Source organism: Limulus polyphemus, unplaced genomic scaffold, assembly GCF_000517525.1.
Source record: "Limulus polyphemus unplaced genomic scaffold, Limulus_polyphemus-2.1.2 Scaffold496, whole genome shotgun sequence".
Taxonomy (NCBI): domain Eukaryota; kingdom Metazoa; phylum Arthropoda; class Merostomata; order Xiphosura; family Limulidae; genus Limulus; species Limulus polyphemus.
This window is the reverse complement of record NW_013666106.1, coordinates 291,016-315,766: the sequence shown is the minus strand read 5'-3', so window position 1 is coordinate 315,766 and position 24,751 is coordinate 291,016. Positions and strand designations below refer to the sequence as shown.

The window sequence follows — 24,751 nt, the reverse complement described above, 5'->3', positions numbered from 1 at the left end:
ATATTGGATTGATGCACGCCACCAGTTACAAGACACAGATTGGATTGATGCACGCCACCAGTTACAAGACACAGATTGGATTGATGCACGCCACCAGTTACAAGACACAGATTGGATTGATGCACGCCACCAGTCATAGGCACCGAAGATGATGATCGAAAGGTTAATTGCTAAACCACATTTTACTCATGGGGATATTGCCTCCACTTTTAATAATGTGAACTTCTCAGACAACATACAAAAATATTGATGTTTTAAACATCTATGTGGTACAAAAATGTAATGTGCCTTTACGGTATATTAGCAACAATTTAAAGTATCCCAAATCTGTAGCAAGGGAAGGGAGGTACCACATTGTTAAAAATGGGTGCTTATATTTATAGGCCATAACAAGATATGTTTATATACAATGTATGATAAAAATGCAGTATTGTCGACTTTATTCAGCTAATAAAATTTCAGAGCAGTAAAGAAGCAGTATTGTACCGCATGAAACATGGTCGGAGCAGAGTCCCACGTGGTTGCTCCTCCAACTTTCGCAGTTCTTCCATGTCCATTTCACTAATTAAGAGATACAAAGTGGATTATTGCCACAGAAATATTAAATTCAATACCATGTTACCTAGGTTGTTAAAGCTGTATCTGATTATTCAGTAACATGTTCGACTAAATTCTTGATTCATTCTACAGCAATAGCGAATCCTTCTAGTATTGGCAGTAAAACTCTAAAGCTTTGTAGTGGAAATCAATAAAATCTTATTAATATGTTCCCAAAGATTTCTATTCCAATGTTATAGTGAAATCTATTCTAAAAGTAGGATGTGCTAAAGAAAATCATGTAACTTTATGTGTTATCAGAACTTACTTCCAGAGCATCATATAGAAGTCAGACCATTACAACAAAAGAAGGAAACGTTTTCAATCTCAAGAATTAGCTTGTATAGTTTAAATGCTTAAGCAGGTTGTGATTTCTTACGATATTCCTACGAAAATAAATAAGAGCAAAGATATGTATTGTAATATGCACAGTTAGTAAAAAAAAAAAGAGCTCAGTATCGCTAGTGAATTAAATTAAATGTATACGTAGGTCCTGAAATAGGTTACTTGGATGATGAACCTGGTTAAATATGTTCGAATTATGTATCTGGTTATAAACATGTTCAGGTTATGGACCTTGTTAAATGTGTTGTGTTTGTGAAAATGGTTTTATATGTTTCGGTTCTGGACCTGGCTAAATGTGTTTAGATAACAAGCTTGTTTAATCAAAAACGTGTATGGGCTGTAAATCTGATTAATTGTGATTCTGATTCTATATTTTATTAATCGTGTTTAGATTATGAACTTGGTTAAATATTTCAAGGTTCTGTATGTGGTTAAACTTATTTCGATTAAAAACCACTTTATTTATATTACGATTATGAACCTAAAAAAAGATATATGATCGATTAATGAAATGATTTTTTTTCCAGATGGCGCTGGCAACATTACTGATGTGCCTTCAGTCCTTCTTTATTGTAGGTTCCAGGGCTATTAATGCAGGTAACAGACCCACATATTCTTATATAGAGTAAACTTTTCTTTATGAACATACGAATAAACAAAACACAGAATTGTTCTGAAAGTTATGACGTACTGTAAACAATAAGTTGTGATATTTTACAATAAAATTTCCACTTGCATCCAACTCGAATCAGACCAATCACTGTTTCATTATGTATTAAAGACATTCTGTAAAATTGTTTAAATTTCTTAGTTATGAGGCACGAGAGTTTGGTTAGTACCATTACCCCATTGTGCAGTTTTGTGCTATAAACAAACATACAAGTTTAGTTGTGTGTTGTCGAAACATTAACCAATACCTCTGTAAATAAATTAATAAGATTTACGTTAACAAATAACGTCATGATATTTAAAACTTATTATCTTGCAAGGCATTTTGAACTTTAATAACGCAAATTATAATTATATGAACAAATATTGTTTACTGTGTGTGTGTTTTTCTTATAAAAAAAACCACATCGAGCTATCTGCTGTGTCCACCGAGGGGAATCGAACCCCTAATTTTAGCGTTGTAAATCCGTAGACTTATCGCCATCCTAGCGGGGGACATATTGTTTACAAAGGAAAAAAAAGGCTAGGAAACAAATACACCAATGTGCGATATCTTTAAAATATAGTTATTTAAAAATATATATGTAACTGAAACTATAAGGATGTGTTATGAAGAAAATGAATAAATAAAATTTACTTTCAACTTTTCAACCAAACTAGTAGGAAAATAAGGCAAACATCAATTATTTTATATTAAATATTCAAGTTTGTTGTTTGTAATTAAGCACAAAGCTACACAAGGAGCTATCGGTGCTCTGCCCACCACGGGTTTCCTGCATTGTAAGTCCGAAGAAATCCCGCTGAGCTACTGAGGAACAATTTGTTATTAAACACCAAGTTACTATGGGCTATCGGCGCCCACTACTGGTATCGAAACCCGATTTTTAATGTAATAAGACCTCAGACTTAGCGTTGTGCCACTAAGGGACAATAAAATATTAGAAAATATTTCTATAAATTTTAATGATGGTAAGAATATTTAGTTTAACTTATTTGTCAACAGTTCGCTATCTTATGCAGTTTTATTTATTGTGCCGAAATCATTTCTTCGTACCAGAGATAGACAGTAATAAAAGACCTATACGTATCTATACAATCTTGACTTGTTTGCAACAGGAGTAAAAAGGGACATTGAAAAACATAATTTCGTTTACGGACTTTTTCCCTTGAGGAAAAATGAAAGATCAAAATTCTTGTTGATGTTTTTAAGACAAGGCACGGGAAGTCAATGTGGTTAAGGAAGAGATGGGATGATTTCCTTAGTAATTTATGTGTATCTTGTTTTCACTTCACATAAAAAAATATATTCTTGGTGATGTTTTTTTTTTATTTAGGTGGGGATTCTAAAGCAGTTTATGCACACGATATACTAAATCATGCTAAAGTATTTTGAGTTCCAAAATGGATTTTCATATATTTATTTAAATTACTTTTCGTGTGTGTTTTAGGCAGTGATATAAAGCATTCACTATTTCAGGTTGCCGATGTGTGGAGTTTGATACAACCTATGGGAAGGATTACGGTGTGTTTACCTCACCTAATTGGCCAATTCCTTATGATGAAAACATCAACTGCTTATTATACACGTTCATTGGTAAAGAAGACGAGCTTATAGAAATAACGTTTGATGAATTTGACGTACAAAAGTCTAACATAGAGTAAGCTGTTTTCTAGCTTCGTTATGGATTTCAAATTTAGCTTTATTAGTGTAAACATATTAAAAAGAAAAGAGGTCTTGAATCATCTCCCCTTTAAATATTTTTGAAGTGTTTTTATACATAGAAAAATATTTTATTTTTCTTACTTTTTGTCTTTAAAACGAAGTCAACAATTTAAATGTTACTCTTAGGCAGTTTGATGAATATTAGGTGTGTTACAGAATTTGCATTTTAGTTGACATGTTGTTCAGTATACAGTTGTTTAACCCAATTTCTCAAAATCATATGTAAAAATGTATACATTGTAACCATTTTTATTACCGAATAAGCATTATGTTGAAGTATTTAACCAGAAAAATTTATTTTGTTAATTAACGGACAGTTTTTATAAACGTTTGAATCGAGATGACCGCTTTCAAAGTGGCAAAATATTTTGCTTTAATTTTATTGAAGTTTAAACGCTTTAACAGATTAAATTGCTTTATATGCATATACATAAATAAACATACAATAGACTCAAAGACTGAAATCCTCACTGAACAGCAGCATAAAAGGCATCAACATCTTTGAAGATCTTTCAAAACAACTACACTAACTGAACACTTTACTAGAACCCACATCTAATATCAGATTGGATCACGTTTAACAAGAATAATAACCCGAACTATAAGTGGCACAAACTGCATAAAATGTCTATTTATCGAAAACAATTGTCTCTGCAATTAGCTTCGTAGACGTCAATAGAGAATTACGGTGGCGAGGGCGACTGTGACTATGTTATTTTGCTGGCTAGGAATATGAGTGAAGAGAATGTCGTGCTCTTTAAACCAATTTCGATGATAGCGAACGTGATGGATTGTTGAATTGTCCATTAAGATATAACTGGAGTAGAGAGTGTGTGTGTGCGTGGTGGACATGATCGTCTACAAAGTTAGGGTACACTCTAGGCTATTAAATTGGCCTTCTAAAGAAAATATAGAACGCAGCCTCTGCTAAGGGAACTTTCCAATCATCATATTACACAACTTCTAGAGACAGTATTTTACTGTTATTATAACAAAAGAAAACCTAAATCTTCCTCTATGTTTTCATCTTTAACTGTCATCATTACAGAAGAGAATGATTCTCGACTCATCAGACCATATCACATTCTTTCCGTCTATATTTTAAACTCTAATCATTACTAAAGCCATGCTTTCATGTTTGCATCTAAAAAAATAGGTTTTCTTGCTTGCTATCAGCTGCCATATGACAGGTTTTGTAATGTTCTTTGCATGTCACAACCAAAGATATTCGAATTCTGATTACAGTTGAAAGGATCAGTCTGCCGGAATACTACATTTTACAATTCTTTCTAGTTCTTATTAAATATATATATTATAGACCAGGAGTTAGCGCCTACATTTCTTTCTGGTAGTATATGTATTCCCTGTCAACTGTTGATAGGCTCTTTTTGACAAGCAAATTCTCTGAACAATCTCAAATAAACAGATGTTGATAACAATACTTCTGCTGAACAGGCATCCAATATATACTCCTTTGACACTCAAAAATGTCTGTGCTAATATTCCTTGTCTTGCATGCTAAGAATGTTTCGAGTACATCTTTACAATTATAGAGCTTAAAATTAACTTGAGACATCACGTAGTCACGCTATTTCATGTATGCAAGTATAAGAAATGTTCTAATAATTTGGATGTTCTGAGGAAATGGTTACTCAATATATATATATATATATATACATATGCTATATTAAAATTAATGTATTTCAAACAGCTTTAAATATAACGTTAATTTGTTAGCTTTATATGTACTATTTCTTATTTAATTTCACAAAACACTAAATAGTTTTTATTTTGTTATAATCTCTGTCTATGTTTATTATATTTTGCTTTAACTTCATCTCGTGTTAGGATAGAAGCGAATGTTCCAGACATGTGATTTTTCAATATGCAAATTTATTTGCCAAAATTAACACTATCATTCGTCTTTTACCTCTATTTATGCACTCGCTTGCCGGGAGCAGTTACAGGGGGATAATTACGCTTTCTGAGAACGATTTTTATATGATAATGCAGGGACGTATCGCCTTCAGGGCAATCTGCGTTGCCATGGACAACATGTATAACACTTTTTATATTTGCTACACGACGAACTCTCGACTGTTCTAGAATGAATACTGTCAAGGTTAGACTAATGGCTGGGGGATATGTACCACAGATGTTTCCAAAAGAAGAATATTCCCATCGCAAGATTATTAAACGATGTAGAACCAAATATCACAACATTCTTAAGAAGGGAGTCTTTAATATTCTCCATGGAAGCCGAAATAGCGTATAGCAGTGCGTTTAGGACAACAACAGTTTTCGAAACCATACTCCAAACCAATCTGGAACAGAATCTTTATCTGCTAAGTGAAGGGTATAGACCGTATATTGATGAGCTTGGCATATGATTTGGTAAAGTTAGCAATAAGTTCGCAAGAATTTAATGTGAACAAAGGTTCACAAGCTTCCAGCAACATCTCGAAACCAATGGCTGTTTACATAAGAAAGATGGCAAAAAAAAAAAAACTACTCACAGCAATCCCTTTCGACGACGTACTTGTCAGATCCATTAATGTAGCTCAAAAAGAGTTTTGTGCTTTTAGCCTACTGAAAATGATTATTGGGTATGTGGAAAGATTTTTCATGGTATATGATCTAACATCGTCGCTCAACAGCACATAATCAGGGCCATAAGCAGGGGTCCTGGATCTTCGTTTTTATAAAGTAAAATTAACCCCTTTAATGATACTGGAGATTTAAATAATGCCGATTACTAAGAGATTATATTAAGTATGATAATCTTTTGCGGAATACCGTTTACTTAAAGGTATCAAAGTTGCACGTGTTTTTGCTAAGTACATTTAATACCGAAGTGCTTTGATATCAATTTTTTTGGTTTGGTTTGAATTTCGCGCAAAGCTACACGAGGGCTATCTGCGCTAGCCGTCCCTAATTTAGCAGTGATAGACTAGAGGGAATGCAGTTAGCCAACATCATCCACCGCCAACTCTTACCAACGAATAGTGGGATTGAAGGTCACATTATGACGCCCTCATAGCTGAAAGGGCGAGCACGTTCAGTGACGGAGGTTCGAACCCGCAACCCTCAGATTGGGAGCCAAGCGCCCTAACCACCAGGCCGAAGTGCTCGCATATCAATTTTTTTGTATTTTAATATATTAACTGATTTTTACTCTACTTTTTACGCACTAGGTGTCGCTACGTGGATTACGTTAAACTTTTCCTGCACCTGACAGAACCAGCAGTGAATGAATTCAACCAAGAAAACTTCATCTTGTGTGGTAAGCTGTCGGACGTGGAGACGACCCACTATTCTGCAGGCCAGTATCTGATGTTTGAGTTCCACTCTGACTGGCGACGTGGCAATAACACAGGCTTTAGAGGGACATTTCGCTTTCTCAGCAAAAGTGAGTGGTTGACTGTCTATCGAAAAGATTTTTTTTTTATAAATAGGAAAACAACAAGGGTTGCTAGGCTACCATGATTTTTGTGGAGATTGAAAACTGATCTTATACAGCACAAACAAGATTTACGATCAACCCATCCATTCTTTTTTTTTTCGAATATAACTATACATGGGTGCATTTGTGTCTATTTCTCAGTAAACCAATAGTGTACTTTCTGTTGTCATGCACCGCGCATTATTGCAACAGAATAGGTAAAACCTCTATTGTTTTTGTTTTTTTTTACTTAGCATTAGATCAAACAACCAATATACATGCTAAAACAACTTTTGAAAATATCAAAGGCCCTGTGCAGTTCCTTCATTCTTACAACATTGTTTGAAATAAACTGTTTCTTTCTCTCTCCCTCTCTCTTTTTAGTTATCTGTTATGACGAGAATAAATTAGAGATCGAATAATTATTGGCATTCATTTTCCAAGTAAATAAATTAGAGCTTGCAAGCTGTTAATGGAAATAAGATTATTATTCCTAGCGTTGTTTAACGCGAGCTGAAGCTTATTACAATATATTTCTATTAATTTAAATTAAATAACGACTTATAATCTCCAGAATGTCCAGTTTTAACTGGATTAGCGAACTTGTAGGTTATTGATAACACCTGACGAAGACGTAATAGCGAAATATTGAGGCAATAAATATATATTCTGGATATATTATTTACATTAATGGAAGTCAAATTATAATATACTAGCCTATGGAACACGGAGCTACATTGCAGCGGACCCCTATCTGTATATGTTCCATTTCCTAGTTTTGGAGTGTCTAAAGCAATATCATAGCTAGAAAAGTTAAGAGATTGGGATTGAGAATGTTTATGTTCGTCTTAATAGCGCATATATTAATCTCAAGCGACCAACATAGCTCTATAACTTGGCTTTTGATCATGTGCAAGTCTCTGATTAGACTTGTAGAGAATATTTCCCCATTCATTCACAGAGACGTTTCGCAGCTGATTGTAAACTGTGGATGAGCGCTAGATGCAAAATCCATCCGTGAACGTGGTCCCAGATGTGTTATTTGAGGTTATGATTCAGAGGAAATTGCGGCCAGTCCAATCTCACAGTATCTCTCTGTTCAAGTTACATAACGAAGATACGTACATACAGGAAGGGCTTGAGAAATATTAAATATGAAATTAGGTCCCATAGCCTGACAGTGATTGCCACTCGAGCCTATAATGCACAACATTTAGAGCACCATTACTGATGTTATATAAATCAGAACGTCTACTGTATCAGATGTTCTCTCATGTTCTCAGGTGACTGACCCCAAAACCTGCTATGCGTTCTGTGTTGCACACTCCAGGTAATCTCCAGATTAGTTATGTTCTACTGCGATCTGTACGGTGTAGCGCTCTTCGGACAGTCTTCAGGTCTGTCGTGCTCTAATACAATATGTTCGCTGTGGTGCTCTTCGAAAAGTTTTCAGCTACCTTGTGTTATGTATAGTACTTTCCAGAAATTCTCAAAATCTGTCACTAACTACAATGTATCCAGTGTAGCGTTCTTTGGACAGTCTGTAGATCGTAGTAGCATCCTCTAGACAGGCTCCAAAAGTATCATGCCCAGTTATTACGTCTCCAGTGTAGCGCTCTCCATGTAGATGTCAAACCTATCATGCTCAGCTACAATTTACTCGGTGTAAGGTTCTCCAAGCAGCCTCCAAATCGGCCATGCTGAGCTACCATGCGCTCGGTGTAACAACCTCCAGGCGACCTCCAAACCTGTCATGCGCTCTCCAGGATGTATCTGTACACAACACCAACCATCATGGTAGCCAAAATAGAACCTGAACTTTTCCATTAACAGAACTGGATGCCAGTAATACTTAATTTTTTGAATGGACCCGACACCACTATTCTAACTTGTAGATGTCATGGCAGTGCTATTTGTCGAATGGCAGGGCGATAGCACCGAATGTTAGTTAGGCCTAACTTTTCTTTTCGTTTGTATTGTGAGTTTAATTCCAATAATTTGATGGAATTGAAATTTAACTCGTTCAGAATAAACATCAGATTACCAAAATATCGGTCCTAGCATTGTATTGTGGAGCGTGACCTGCTATCTCTTGAACATTCTCTGTTACTGTCAGTTATCTTGTCCACAATTTGGAAATAACCCTTAGTTTCGTGAGTGGTATCGATGGGCTGTTTTATTAATGCGATATTATGTCAGAAACACACCTGGCCACACATTCAACTGTCACACCTATCCACTAACTTTTGTCAAGATGAATATAACACCAGGATTGGAAGACTGTCCACTAACTTTTGTCAAGATGAATGTAACACCCGGATTGGAAGCCTGTCCATTAACTTTTGTCAAGATGCATATAACACCAGGATTGGAAGACTGTCGACTAACTTTTGTCAAGATGAATGTAACACCCGGATTGGAAGACTGCCCACTAACTTTTGTTAAGATGAATGTAACACCTGGACTGGAAGACTGTCGACTCTCCAAGATGAAATTCATTCACAATTTATACATTTTCAGAAAATCCAACGCTTGCGCACACGCACATAAAACACTCCAAAAAGTGCGTAATTCCACAGCTACAAGTTATCCGGTATGATAAAAGAAAATTATTGATCCTTTAATTATTCCATCCTGTATATTAATGTCGAGTGCGTCAAACTATTTACCTTCCAATTTTAAACTATGTTACACATTTTTGTCCTATATTTATCTATTTACTTTTCTGTGTCTACTATCTAACCTGTGTACATCTAATTACAGTTATCTCATCATTTGTAGTTGTTTCTTTTTATTTCATTCTATATATATATCTGTCTTTTTGTCTGTTCTATATTGTTTAAATATTTTGCATAGCCTGCTCCACTTGTTTGATGTTTTAAATAAAATACGAATTCCTTCCTTCAGGTTTGTTTAAAGTATGTATTATTTTATAAATCATTGTTAATTACAAAATAATCAATTATTTTATACTGATTTCATCTCGTTTTCAATAGTGAAATAAGTTTCTTTATAAAAAACCTGTTAAAAAGGAAAGAAACGTGTGTGTATGTGAATCAACATATTTTCTGATTAAGATCCCCGGTCACAAGTTCAGCTATACTCATGTATATTCAAATTGTGCCTTATTTAAAAGTAATTTCAATGTCAGTATATGAAGTCAAGGAATAAAAGCTATTATCTAAGTGTGTTTTTTTTAACTCCATGCTTTGAAACCCAATTAAGATTGGCTGATAAAAATCTAAAAGTGACAACAACATTATAATTTCTAGTCAACTTCAGTTATAGGGGAAGTAGTAGAATACGTGTCTTTGTATCTACATTTTGTGTCCAATTTACCTGATCGTCTCAATTATGACGTCGAATGTAATGTGGTTAACTGTTTTAATGATGGATAAATTGGTTTTCGACATAAACCACGACAGCTGATGCGAAGCAAGAGCAAAACTAGCATGAAAATAGTTTAGGTGTCTTCCTTACAAACTATTCTTTAGTTGACGGACATAACGTGTTACTATGGAAACACGTTAACTTCACGAAATTAATAATCCGTGGTAAGAATAAGATAGAAGGTTTCTGTCCATGTTCATCGAAATAAAACACAACGCGGGTAAAAAAACGTTTAATCTATATTGAAATACGGACAGCAAACACACTGGAACAATATTCTACTATAGAAGCGACAACCCCGTTTAAATCTAAAACCAATTCTGTCGTAACTAAGTTTTACCACGCGGAAAAACACACTCGAGGGAAGCACAAACCACTTTCAGTTGTGGACAGTTTGGTCGTAACTCAACTAGGTGAGAAGCAACAATTTCGTTTAATGTTGATTGAGGATCTTATTGAGTAACTCAATGATATAAGAAGCAGCTTTGTAGTAGACAGATTTTTTTTACTGTAATAAAACACGAAATTTCGACCCATAGCAGCGAATCATATTCAGGTTAACAGTAACTTGAGGATGACCCGCTATTGTGGATCGAAACGTTGTTTTTTAACGCGGTAAAAAAATTTCCTACTAAAAATGCTGCTTCTTATACCAATCATTCATTTGTTGCTAAGACAACTCTGTCAAAACTAAGAAGTAAAACTGAGAATATTAATTTAAAGAAGCAACAATCCTTTTGTTGCTAAGTGCAACTTTGTGAAATCTAAATAGTACAATTGAGGATATTAATTCAAAGTAGCAACAACTTATACTGAGGAAGCCGCATTCCTATTGTAACTAAGGGCAACCAAGTAGTACAATTTCAAAAAATCCTCAAAGAAGTAATTACCATTTCGTAACTAAGGGTAACAAAAACAAAACGAACGAGAAGACAATTTTTAAAAGCAGAAAACCATTTGTTGCTAAAGGCATCACGAAGGTAACTAAGTTCCAGAACACAAACATCACGCTGAAAACAAGCAGCAAATCTCTTGTAGTCAAGAATAAGCTGGTCATGACTCAGTTAACTCACGCCAAAAAAAAGAGAAACTCTTATCACTAAATGCCGCTCGGAAAATTGCATTAAAGACATAGGGGCAAGTCGGTCGTTACCATATAAGGGATTTAACATTAAAAAAACTTGGTTAATGCATAAAAGGAAAAATTCGGTTTGAGTGTTTTTTAAGTACTTCGTGTAATATATATTTTTCTTTTTTATTCGTTCTTTGTTGAGTGTCACCACTTAATGTGTCACCACTAAACATAGTCTTTGCTACAGAGAAAGTTATGTATTCAAAGTTCAGTTTTATCATTTAATACTTAAGCTACAAAGGCTAATACGCCTCTACAAGACAAGTAATTTGTTTTTCCATATACTCCTAAATGGGTGACAAACGATCAGGGACAAACCACTTCACTTCCTTGATGTTTTTTATGAAACATGCATCATTTCCTTGGTGTTTTTGTAAAATATGCACCATTTCCTTGATGTTACCTAAAAATATAATTACTTTCTTATATTTTCAACAAGACACCCATCATTTCCTTGGTGTTTCTGTAAAATATGTACCATTTCCTTGATGTTACCTAAAAATGTAATTATTTACTTATATTTTCAACAAGACACCCATCATTTCCTTGGTTGTTTCTGTAAAATATGTACCATTTCCTTGATGTTACCTAAAAATGTAATTACTTTCTTATATTTTCAACAAAACACCCATTATTTCCTTAACGTTTCTGTGAAATATGTACCATTTTCTTGATGTTTCTGAACTATATGCACCATTTTCTTGATGTTTCTGTAAAATATGCATCATATTTACTTCCTTGAGATCTTCAACAAAACATTGATCATTTCTTTGATGCTTACAATAAATTAAAAGAACCAGATGACTTCACACTAATCCCATCCTTCTCCTCCACGGGAAAATAATTCTTCTTAAAGTTTTCGGTTCTTATAAAGTAAAGAGCGGATGTGTAAGTCAGTATGTTCCCTAATCAACATCATCATTTATTGTCTACGTATACATTTACGAGCAAAAAAAAAACAAAGCACCACTTTTCAAATATTTTTAAGGTAATTCCAGTTGCGAGTAAACCCAGTCAGGTTTATTGCAAGCAATTATCTGCATTGTCTCCTAATTTCTCTGCTTTCAAACAAGTCCTTAATATTGTATATCTAAGGTAGATATTATGGGAACATTGGCATCGGCCATTAGCGAATTAACATTTACTGTGTAAAAGCTGACTTCTATGATAACGTCGAAATCATAGCCAGAATTGAGTGGTTATTGGGTATAATAGAGATTTATAATGAATACAGGATATAAAGGCGGTCGGTTGAAAAAATAAATTAGGGGAACATTTACAGAAATCAGTTGATTAAAAATGTTGATATATATATCGATTTTCAGATTTGTTCCAGACAGATGGAGAGCCTCTTCACGGTTCGGAATGTGAGTACCAGTTTCTCAGTGGAAACGGGAGCCATGGCAACGGCCGTTTCTATTCACCCCTGTATCCTAGCATTTATCCAAAGAATATTGTATGTGCTTATCATTTTATAGGGGTACACAGCGAGAGAGTGCACCTTGTTTTCGAATACGTGAGGCTTCAAAGTGGTGACCTTAGGTAAGCTAAAAACCTTTATGTATATCAATTTATCTATGCATCGTGAAATCTGAGTCCAACCAATGAACTTAGATCGGAAAGGTCACAACATGCCGTAAAGTGTTTTTACTGAGTCTTTATATTATCTTCTCTTATTTTGAAAACAACAAAGACTGGTGTATTATGTTTTTAACACACCAGCACATTATCTATCTAGCCGCATATTTGTCTTAATGCAAATATATTTTCACTGCAATAGTCGACTTGTGGTATCATTTTCCCGAAAGGGAGCCACAGGCCGCCTGGAGAGGTCACCTGTTTTAACCACTCGCACCGCTATACGGTAGTGTGTTGTCTGTCAGTAAGCAGGCAATAAAATGACGTCACATAAATGACGCTTAAATGACGTCAATAAAACGTGCGCATACCATGAATCACGAGAAGAATTGTGTACTCTTTTGGCTACAACACAGCATGACATATGAACTTCAAAAGCAAGGAATAAAAATATTTGTTACTTTTAATTTTGGTTTTACTTACTCTGGAAACAGAACACTTTCGGGGATCCTGCGGAAGTACAACAGGCTAATTCTACAGTTTTGGAATTGGGCGATTTTATTTGCTGCACTATAATTATACACAACGTACACATATACTATCATGTTACCAAACTTTAAAGAAATTAAGGATTGCTTAAGAAGTGTTACTTTGTTAAGCTCTATTAATATCTCTCAGAATAAGCTAAAAAGTCTGCTATTTTTATTTACGATTCTTCTTTTACGCCGTAGTTTTCTGTTGTCATGAAATTTCCGAATATTACTTTCCATGTGTGATCTCTGACAGAATAAAACTTGCAGTCTGTCATTGATCGACTACAAAATACACCCTTTGAATATGAAAGGTTATTAGTGCTTTTTAAAACAAAGTTCCAAGTCCCGCGCTTCTCTTGAAACTTCTTTCTCCATCTTCGATCGTGCTCATTGTGATAACCATAATAACATATTATTGTCCAACACCACAATGTCCAATGTAACAAACTTCTGCGAAAGACGGCGAAGCCAGATCATACATTTTGACCAACATTCAAAGATCCTCCACTTACTGTAGGATACGAAGATCATGAGGTCATCCACGTACTGTCGGATACAAAGATCATGAGATCCTCCACGTACTGTCGGATACAAAGATCATGAGATCCTCCACGTACTGTCGGATACAAAGATCATGAGTTCCTCCACGTACTGTCGGAAACAAAGATCATGAGATCCTCCACGTACTGTCGGATACAAAGATCATGAGTTCCTCTACGTACTGTCGGAAACAAAGATCATGATATCTTCCACGTACTGTCGGATACAAAGATCATGATATCTTCCACGTACTGTCGGATACAAAGATCATGATATCTTCCACGTACTGTCGGATACAAAGATCATAATATCTTCCACGTACTGTCCGATACAAAGATCATGAGGTCATCCACGTACTGTCGGATACAAAGATCATGAGGTCATCCACGTACTGTCGGATACAGAGATCATGAGTTCCTCCACGTACTGTCGGATACAAAGATCATGAGGTCATCCACGTACTGTCGGATACAGAGATCATGAGTTCTTCCACGTACTGTCGGATACAAAGATCATGATATCTTCCACGTACTGTCGGATACAGAGATCATGAGATCCTCTAGGTACTGTTGGCTATAAAGCTCAAGACTGAGTAAACCAAATGCACGGGAGTCTACGTGTGCGTAGTCAGATAACTTGGTAGTTAGTTACGTCAGCGAAGAGAGGACTGCATTATCACCAGTTTCATTTTTTCATAATTTGCAGAAACGCAGCTGTGTCATGACACTTTATCCTGAAACCGTACCATTTTGGCTGTACAGTGAAGGAATTATACAGTCTGTTTAGAGTGACTAAAATTTACCTTCTTTTACTGTGCATTTGAAAATCCCATTATATGAGAAACCTGTGGTGACCATAGAGTCCAACTGCGTTCAGGCATAAACATGCCTGTGACGGCGACATTTCACTGTCGAATACTTTTGACATTTTATTCTTTTGAAAAGTTTAACAAAATGGATCACTATACATTTGGGTTTTGAAGATACTGCACGATTTGTTTGCTTAAGTTCAAATTTGCACTATCAACTATCTGTAATGTGCACGTCATCGAGATCGAAATCTTAATTTCAATGTTATGAGCCACTGGAGAAGGTGAGGGGCTTCTGCGTCATTGCGTTGCCTTTTTTTGTAGGAAATTTTCCATATATGTAGTTTTCAGAAAGCTCCGATATTATTTATTGGTACTGAACTAATTGTTTCTTCCAAATTCCTTTACTATACAAGAGCGATTGCATTAGCTAGTGATTATTTGAATTCCTGAGATTATGGCGTACTAGTGGATCATGTCAAAAGTAATTAGGAAATAAGGAAGGATTCTATCTATCATAGCGTTGCACAAGTAGGGAAGAAAACAGCGGCAAAACCTTGTCAAATTATCTCACAGTAGCACAACAATACTGGCTTCGGTCTTGTGCTCCTCCAATAATTACTCTCGTTTCTACGGGCTTTCGTCTTTTCTGTTTTCTATCTGGTCGTCACTTCATTCCCCGTTTCCACCTGGGAATGATGAAAGTTCTTGGGATTTTCAGAAAACATATTAAAGGCTAGTGAAGACTTTTCCGAATAACATTCAATTATATCTATATATATATATTCAGAAATTAATAATACATTAATTAAAAATGGGTGTATTTTTTGGTGGTTCTGGATTTTCTTTTCTGCATTGCTTTATTTTCATTTCATTTTAATACTGAGAATTAAAAACTTTGTTTCATATCTGAAGGTTAAAAACGTTTATAGTCGAGATTTCAAGTTCATAAAAACAAAAGCATAAACCCGTTTCATTTTATTTGTCTTCTTCGAAACGGCTTGGCTTATATAGCATTGAAGAGTACGTGTTGTTCCACTGTAGCTACTAAATTGTCGTTTGAACATTCGATCAGTTCCATTTCCCGCTGGGACAGCGGTAAATCTACGGATTTACAATGCTAAGATCAGGAGTTCGATTCCCCTTGGTGGAAACAGCAGATAGCTCGATATGGCTTTGCTATAAAAACACGTACACCATCAGTTCCTGGACCAATCATGCTACCTATACTGTGTGTTTGTTGTTCAGCAGGCGTTATTTAACATTCTTCCAGTTTCTGGGCCAATCATAACATCTACATGTGTGTATGTTTGTCCATTCCTCGGTAGAGGTTATTCAAGTGTCTTTTACATATTTTATCAGTTTTTGGACTAATTATACCATCTGCATATGTGTAGCTATTATCAGTAAGTGTTATTCTACTGTCTCTTACATAACTATCAGTTTCTGGGCAAATTATACCATCTATATATATGTGGCTATTATCAGTAGAGGTTATTCAAGTGTCTTTTACATATTTTGTTAGTTTTTGGACTAATTATACCATCTACATATGTGTAGCTATTATCAGTAAGTGTTATTCTACTGTCTCTTACATAACTATCAGTTTTTGAACTAATTACACCATCTACATATGTGTAGCTATTATCAGTAAGTGTTATTCTACTGTCTCTTACATAACTATCAGTTTCTGGGCTAATTATACCATCTATATATATGTGTGGCTATTATCAGTAGAGGTTATTCAAGTGTCTTTTACATATGTTATCAGTTTTTGGACTAATTATACCATCTGCATATGTGTAGCTATTATCAGTAAGTGTTATTCTACTGTCTCTTACATAACTATCAGTTTCTGGGCTAATTATACCATCTACATATGTGTGGCTATTATCAGTAGAGGTCATTCAAGTGTTCTTTACATATTTTATCAGTTTTTGAACTAATTATACCATCTAGATATGTGTAGCTATTATCAGTAAGTGTTATTCTACTGTCTCTTACATAACTATCAGTTTCTGGGCTAATTATACCATCTACATATGTGTGGCTATTATCAGTAGAGGTTATTCAAGTGTTCTTTACGTATTGTGTCAGTTTATCTGCCAACTATACCATCTGTATATGTGTGGCAATTGTTCAACTATTTCCAAAGCATTCATCTGCTTTTGAGAACTCCGTATCACTTACAATCGTATGTAAATGAAAATTTATATTATTTATACGGCGAAGATTATTGGTGTATGGTGTCTATAAATTTAGTGAAGCACTATACAATGAAAATAATTTGTATTATTGTACTACTGTGTCCTGAAGGTGGTATTCTCCATACTTTTATTGAAATACTGTAGTGAAAATATTGGAAGGTTTTATATATCTATTGTATTTGTATTTTTGGCAAAGCTACCAGCGCTCGCTGCCGCCGTCCCTAATTTTGAACAACTGGCCAGAGGGTCGGCAGAAGCACTCTGCCATTCATAAACACGCTACAGGATTGACTATCATTCCTATAACGCACACACAGTTTCAAGTGCGAGGAATATTTCGTTTGTCGCACGGAGTCGAACCCAGCTCGCCAGATCCGAAATACTGAGCTCTATCACAACGCCAACCAGCGCCTCCTATTGAAACTTTACTGCATAATGAAGATGGTTGTTCGTTTCTATAAACTTATTGTAGTAGCGTGCAGCGAAAGAGATTGAAAGTCTCGAAACATCTATTTCAATACAGTACAACAAAGATGTCTTTCTTCGCTCACTCGTTTATTGCAAAATGTTGATGTCTCGAACGAACAACTCCTGGTTTGATTTCTGAAAACCAGTATTTATTGAGAATCAGGTATAGGTAGGCCTTTCCAGAACGTACCTACTTGATTTATACCTAACATGGTTTCCAATATAAACGAAATGAAGCAGAGAAAGCTACATTTCACAAAAATAAAGATTTTCTTGGTGTTATTATTCCTGTGCATGAATGTCTGGTATAATGTAGTTTATAAAAGTCTTCGTCTATGAAGAATCTTTCCAACAGCAATTCCTCATAAATTCAGTGGGGGACAAGCTAGCCCCCACTCGTATCATCTTGAGATATTTCGTTACCTCCGCCACAGAAGGTAGACAGAGGTTATGTTTTCACCCCTGTGTGTGTATTTGTTTGTATGTTTGTCAGCAAGGTTTCTCTAAAACGCTTGAGTGATTTGGACAAAAGTTAGTAAACATTTGGACTATGACCCAACTTAGAATAGATTAGTTTTTGGAGGGTCAGGGTCACGAAAATCCCCAAAAAATCTTATACGTTAACATGGGGACAGCTTTTTCATACTATCTTTACTCTGTAACTCAGTGAAAAATTATCAGGTTTTGATGAACCTTGGTGGACATCTGTAGATTATTTTTCCTCATTGACCACCCGTGTCATCTTGAGAGATGGGTTCCGTGTACAAAAACTAAGCTCTTCTTATCGTGACGCAGTGCAAAACATGTGGAAAGAGATAGGCTCCATTCGTATCATATTGGAAGATTTGTTAAAGATGGGTTAGATAAAAAAAGAACAAAACCTAAGCTGTCGTACCGTGACACAGTGAATAACACATCAGTTTATACCTGCATAGCATCTCTTGCGATTTGTGCTAAAAAAGCGTGTTGAAGGTAGTTTCTATGAACTGTAAATTTTCATGCAAATGCTTACTACGCTGTTTACTCTTGCGTGTTAAGCGATATTTGGTTTGGTTTTGTTATTATTTTCTTCACCGATCTGTTGAAGTTATAATGTTTATGTACAACTTTGTTCTTAACATTTGTATTTGCAAGTACTTGTTTGTGTCTGTGTTGTTGGCTTTATATTCAGGAGCTTATGTCCCTGCTTTTGTTGTTAGCTTCACATTCACCAATGGTTTAGTGCTTTTGTAGTTAGCTTCGTCTTCAAACGATCGTATGATTTTGTTGTTAGCTTCATCTTCATCAACGTTCGTATGCTTATGATGTTAGCTTCATCTTCATCAACGTTCGTATGCTTTTGTCATTAGCTTCATCTCTATATGTTTATATGATTTTATACTTAGTTTCATCTTCGCCGTTGTCTGTATGATTTTCTTCTTAATATTAGGAAGAACGTAGGTTCAAAAACTCAATTACAGTAAAAAAATACAAAACCCTAAATCTCGGGCGCTTTTGAAAGGTGGATCTGATGAAGAAAGATCCACCTTTCGAAAGCGCTTTGATTGTAGGGTATTGTATTTTTGTATGGTTTTGTTGTTAGCTTCATTTTCACCAATGTTTGTATAATTTTGTGGTTAATCCGGTCTTTTAGTGTTTATGTACGTCTTTGTTTGAACTTTAACTTCACCAAAGTTTATTTTCGTTGTTACCTCTATCTTAACCAATATTTGTATACATTTTGTTACCAACCTAATTTTAAACAGTAATTTTTTTGCTTTACCTAATACTCCGTCTCTATCTGAAATTTTCTATAATCCTTTGTATGTCGACATCATTAATGCTACTCTTTACGATAATCATTGTTGTTAAACAATATATTATTCCATGAACGTTTTTATAGCAACAATACTTATTTCATATATTATCATTTTTCCCCAACAGTTGTCTGTTTAACGCTGATAAAATTGTAGTGCATGACGGGAAAGATCGACACAGTACTGTGATTGGAGAAATGTGCAACAAAATCAGCTTTATAGAAGTGGTGTCAAGTGGTCCAGACCTATACGTAGAGTTTATCAGCAGCAGCCATTTTCCAGGTCAAGGGTTTAGGGCCACTTACGAGTTTGAAAAGAAAAGTCGCAATCAAGGATTGAATATTCCATCAACAGGTACAGTGAATGGTTGCACGTGAATTTGGTTGACATGTGCAAACCGTAACGATGGGAGTTTTAGAAAGAAGAAAATAACTAACAGCGCTTTGTTGAGGTTTTGTTCTAGATCAGTTTAGTTAGTAATAACGTTAAATAAAAAATGTAATTGTCATATTTGTTTCAGAAAGAGTTATCTGCGCATATCCATCCCCAATTTTGACTTGAAAGACTAGGAGATAGTGGAATTTTACCGTCACTCTTATAGCGCATCCACAGCCCCAAAGTACGGCGGGCATTTCTGCGGCAACGTACCGCGAAACATAATCTCTTATATTCACAGTCCGAGCACGCTAAACAGCGGGCCGGCCCGGCATGGCCAGTTGGTTAGGGCGCTCGACTCGTAATCTGAGGGTCGCGCGTTCGAATCCCCGTCCCATCAAACATGCTCGTCCTTTCAGCCGTGGGGGCGTAATAATGTGACGGTCAATCCCACTATTCGTTGGTAAAATAAATAAGCCCAAGAGTTGTCGGTGGGAAGTGATGACTAGCTGCCTTCCCTCTAGTCTTACATTGCTAAATTAGAGACGGCTAGCACAGATAGCCCTCGTGTAGCTTTGCGCGAAATTCAAAACAAACAAACTAAACAGTGGGCTACGACCGGTCCCGTGGAACTGCGTATCCTATAACAATAGTACATTTCAATCCCGATATGTAAAGCAACTGAAATTTAAACTGTTATATACCTGTTTGTTGGACCTTCTCAGTTAAAATTCGTAATTGTATTTGATTATTCACGTACTTACAACGCTGTTATTACGGATTTTTATGCTTTCCGACAGTGTCAGACTGACTACAGAAATAGAATTAGTTGCTATAAAATATATAAATATATTATAAAACGTTTCGTTGTGCTATTGTGGAATAAATAAATAAATAAAGCTTTCTGTATCAGACGAAAGCTCGATTTGAAATCCTGTTTCGTACACACTTTTGATCTGAAATCCGTAATAGATAAACTGAGGGGGATTAGAAGAAAGCCGTAGTTGAACGTGATTTTTATTACTATATTGTGCTATGCCTGTCACGGATCATAATGTGGCCTATTGCAGTTAAATCTACTATACACAAATTTAGTATTGTTTAACATAAATTTACCTTAGTATCGTTTAAAATTTCAGGCTATTCTCCTCCTGTTGTATTTTCTTTTTCAGAACCTGAAAAGAGTGACTCCACAACCTCTACATTGACAACCCAAAACCCTGGTAAGTCTTCTTACAAGAACGCAACCTATATTTTAACAAAGTATGCATTTACCAATAAAATATTTTTTTGGTTTGACTTATGTAATTAAGTGTGACTTGCAATAAATGCAGTGAACATTTCAATGTATCAATATATATATATTTATATCAGTGATATATGTGTGTGTGTATATATATATATATATGCATCAGTTATTGTGCCCTCTCAGTGGCACAGCGGTATGTCTGCGGATTTTCTACGCTAGAAACCGGGTTTCAATACCCGTGGCGGGCAGCGCACAGATTGCCCCTTATGTAGCTTTGTGCTTAACTTCAAACAAACAATCAGTAGTTGTACCTTTCACCAGTGCTACAGCCAGCTTATCATTATCTTTGTTTATTGTTTTGTAATCCTTCTGGTATCTTGGCAGCGCATGAGGTATTTTCCTAAGCTTATGACTGTCAAATAATTATCGACTTTTTTATATCCAGCTTGCGTCATCAAAGTAATTTCTAATACTCGTTAATGTTTCTTCCCAAGCACCAGAAGTTGTGAATTATATATTGCTAGCCAGGACATTTATATATGAAATTATCTTATTACATTTTTTAATTCAACATTAACATAAGCTATGTGATAATAACATATTTTAAAGATTTAAATTTGGACAGATCAGTCCTAATGAAGCTTGTTGTCATGGAGATGGCGGGAGATGCTATGTATTTACGTGCACATTCATTATTCCCATACGTGTTTCTAATGTTAGAAAGCTTAAAATACTTACTGTTTGGTTTCTTGACAAGATTCAAGCTAAACTAAAGTGATTTGTGAAAATACACAATTTCCTATAAGACCAGTCACTCGGGTTTCAATCTTCAGTTCTCGCGACGGACGCAGTGCAGATAGTCCTTTGCACAGCCTTGTGCTAAAACGAAACAAAAGAAATTCTGAAATAAAGTTCGGCTCATGGCGACTTAGATTTCCCATGTAACTACTTATATTCCGTTTCTTTTCACTTAACATATCAAGTCATTGTTATATTAATGTTATCCATAGCAGAAACTTATGCTACACATTGATATAAAATGTTATAAATATTATTTGTTTGTTATATATACGAGAAGTTGTTGATATAGTTACAAAATATCGAGGCATCTCTTGAACAACTCACATAGTCTAGATGAACTCGGTGAGTACTAATTAGTTTACCCCTGAAGAACAATTTGTTTGAAGTTAAGCACAAAGCTACACAATAAACTATCTGTGCTCTACTCACCACGGGTAGAGCGAAACCGGGTTTCTAGCGTTATAAGTCCTCAGACATGCCGTTGTGCCACTGAAGAAGAAAGGTCCACTTATAGAAAGGGTTATAGGGTTTCATATTAAGACTGCTTGAACCTGCGTTTTTTTCTGACATCATGAATACAGAGACAAAGTAGACAAGTAAATTAGTAACAACGAAGTGTGTGCAAAATGACAAAAAACATTCCGAAATGCGTGATTTAAAGGAAAGTGCTATCATAGAAAGCCTGAAAAAATACCTAAGTGAAGGACTGGCATCATTTGGTCCCTTGTAATGTAATTTGCATAAGGCTTTCCAAAAGTAGCGGGAACTTGGTAGTGCAATATGCGAAAAGTGTTCAGGTCAACAAAACATAAACTTATCAGCAATGGAACCTTGACGATACGTCGCGAGATATATCAAAGTGTTGGCTGAATATGGAGTTGTAAACAGTCGAGCGACTGTATCAACAGTATAGGATTGTATTGAGGGGGTTATGTTGGGTGTACTCGTTGTAACTTGGGGTCCAGTTAGTGAAAGGTCAAGACATCTAAATACCCATGGATATCAAGAGATACTAACGCATCATGTCACAGAGACATGGTTGAGATATTGGTCAGTAAACTAATGTGATGTTTTGAAATAAATCCTCCCCCTCAAGAATATATATTAAATGTGAGGGCATGTTTCAGACCATACAGCAGGGTTATGTCGAAATATTAGTCAGTCGTCTTTAGCTAGGTCTAAAGATAAGTTGCATCAGGCACCTGTTGGAATGCAGCTGAGGACATGCTTCATAGAATAACAAGAATTAATGAGGCCAAAGGAGTTATACCATATTAGTACTATGATTATTAACTCCACCCCTTCTCTGTGACTTCATTTATCAATATTTCTGATAAAGCATCGTGAACTAAATTAAACACTATCTTTAATTCGCCCCAGTTCATGCGATTCAATGTTAGATAGAATCAATAATAATAATACCCTAGCTAATAGCACTCATAACTCTTCTTTCTATAAGAAGGCATTATTATTCTCACTACATTTGTCCATTTCAGTTTTATTTTTCTTAAATCATCACTGCTTGTTGAAGTAAGAGCCAAAAAACACATAAGAAATCTGTCTTCTACATTTACCCTAATTCCCTGTAGATAACCTCTTCTTCAAAGCATTTGTTTTATTGAATAGAAGTTGATTTTTGTGAAAGAAGACGAGCATATTTCTTGGATCTGTTGAGAATAAAAAAGGATCTTATTTGTTATGTATTATTGGAGATGGGGATAAGAATTTTTTGTTTTACTAAGAATAAAGGAAGTATATTTGTTATGTGATTGAAGAAGACCTTACTTCTTGAGTGTTTTGAGAATTAAGAGCTTATTTCTTTTGAGTTATTAACAATGAAGAAAGCCTATTTGTTGTGTGTTGTGCCAATAAAGAATAGCTTATTTCGTGAATGGTTCTAGAATGAAGAGGAGATTATTCCTTCTGAGTTATTATGAACTAGCGAAAGTACCCGACTTCGCTCGGGTTATTAGGTTGATTTATTCTAGATGGCATGTCAGTGTGTGTATTCTGAACCCATTTTAGCATAAAAGTATAACCTATATACTTTTGTTGCTCCTTTATGGGATGTGGCCTGTTCATAAAGATAACCTTCCCTATGACTTGTTCTCCGATTTTAAACTTAAATAATAAAGACAAACCTCTTTAATTAATGGAGCTTCTAAATTAGAAAACAACAAATATTTTTATTCCATTTTGTAGTTTATACATTTCATTATATTATTTCAGCACATAGCCTTTTAACAACAATATTAAGTTATACTTTTATTGCTAAGCAACATAATATAAAAGCCATTGTTGGAATACATTGTTACCAAAACGCACTGATTTTTATATATTAGAAGTTGTTATATAAGGAACCACTTCTTTTCTATGTGGTTTTTCGCTAGCTTGCCTCATTAAAAAGATGCGCACGCACGTGGATAAATAATAATACCCAGGTGCCCACCCTCAGGGTCTACTTAGTATGTGTGCAAAATTTCAGGTTCTTTCCTCTTGGAGTTATGGCGGTCACAGACACACAGACATGCCCTTTTAATATTATAGATGAAGAAAATGTACTTGTCCTTAGAAGTAATTTAACTTCTTAAATGTTTCATTTTGCATTTTGAAAGGACGTTGGATGTGAACTTTACAGTTAAGTAATTAGATAAGAATGTCTACTTTAGAATAGCTGTTTATTTTTCTTGTCACAAAACAAAATAATATTGTATTTCATTACTTCTTGTCAATTAGTTCATATCGTAAAAGATAAAATATCATTGTTAATAATTCAATTAAATATGCTTTTAATACAATAGAAAAATATATAGTGTTTTTTCGAGGGTTTTCAGGATTGAAGGAAAGACAATCTACAAACAAATACATTTTCTTCATCTATAATATCAAAAGGGCGTGTCTATGTTTTTAATACAATAGAAAAATATATAGTGTTTTTTCGAGGGTTTTCAGGGTTGAAGGAAAGACAATCTACAGTCAACATTACAGAAGTACAGCAGCGCATCAGATTCATGTTTACTTCTGAAGAGTGAACGGTAATAATGACATGCAGTAACATTTGGTTATGAGTAAATTGCTTTATAATCTTCGTAAATTTA

At 35.1% G+C, this 24,751-nt stretch overlaps 1 protein-coding gene and 1 long non-coding RNA gene across 3 annotated transcripts in view; one reads left to right on the top strand and one right to left on the bottom strand.

The window, feature by feature from the left end:
* Positions 1 to 24,751, top strand: part of LOC106458645 (suppressor of lurcher protein 1-like) — a 104,672-nt gene that overhangs the window by 46,129 nt on the left and 33,792 nt on the right. For both annotated transcript variants that reach the window (XM_022384914.1, XM_022384913.1), the window contains 6 exons: positions 1,470 to 1,539; positions 3,089 to 3,269; positions 6,529 to 6,743; positions 12,624 to 12,840; positions 19,356 to 19,582; positions 20,776 to 20,826. In XM_022384914.1, the coding sequence (XP_022240622.1) occupies positions 1,470 to 1,539; positions 3,089 to 3,269; positions 6,529 to 6,743; positions 12,624 to 12,840; positions 19,356 to 19,582; positions 20,776 to 20,826 (961 nt within the window). The remainder of the gene's footprint in view (positions 1 to 1,469; positions 1,540 to 3,088; positions 3,270 to 6,528; positions 6,744 to 12,623; positions 12,841 to 19,355; positions 19,583 to 20,775; positions 20,827 to 24,751) is intronic.
* Positions 9 to 24,751, bottom strand: part of LOC111085596 — a 29,282-nt gene continuing 4,539 nt past the window's right edge. The window contains exons 2-3 of the long non-coding RNA XR_002610402.1: positions 21,591 to 21,731; positions 9 to 561 (exon numbers count right to left, since the gene is read on the bottom strand). This is a non-coding gene — a long non-coding RNA (uncharacterized LOC111085596). The remainder of the gene's footprint in view (positions 562 to 21,590; positions 21,732 to 24,751) is intronic.